General features: G+C 47.8%; 1 protein-coding gene across 1 annotated transcript in view; it reads left to right on the forward strand.

Moving 5' to 3' along the window:
• LOC119593161 (probable G-protein coupled receptor Mth-like 1) overlaps window positions 1–372 on the forward strand; it is a gene marked incomplete in the record, with an annotated part of 94,905 nt that overhangs the window by 86,247 nt on the left and 8,286 nt on the right. Inside the window, 1 exon segment of the mRNA XM_037942129.1 lies at window positions 161–339. Within this exon segment, the coding sequence (XP_037798057.1) occupies window positions 161–339 (179 nt within the window).

Consider the following 372-nt stretch of genomic DNA (forward strand, 5'->3'; position numbering starts at 1 on the left):
GGCTTTATCAAAAAAGAACGTTCGTGCTTTAAGTGTCCTTATTTAATGTGGAAACCAAGTTAGATTTACTTGCCAAAGCTTAACGATATTCATAAGAACACCCTCATGCCTAGTGGTTGGCTAGGTTAGAAATCAACTGTGGCTTCTCCTTCTGGTCCAGCGTGCCACAGTTCCGCGACCGAATGTCAGAAAGGAAAAAGAAGAGATGGTGGCTCTTTAGTCTGTATGGATGGGGATTCCCCTTTGTGTGGACGACGGTCGCCGGGGTCATCGACCTGTTTCTCGCGGAGGACCACGTGCTGCATCCCAGTTTTGTTAGGAAGCAGTGCTATTTCAAAGGTATGTTCCTGCCTCACACACATACGTGCGCGC

Source organism: Penaeus monodon, chromosome 31 (assembly GCF_015228065.2).
Source record: "Penaeus monodon isolate SGIC_2016 chromosome 31, NSTDA_Pmon_1, whole genome shotgun sequence".
NCBI classification, from domain to species: Eukaryota; Metazoa; Arthropoda; class Malacostraca; order Decapoda; family Penaeidae; genus Penaeus; species Penaeus monodon.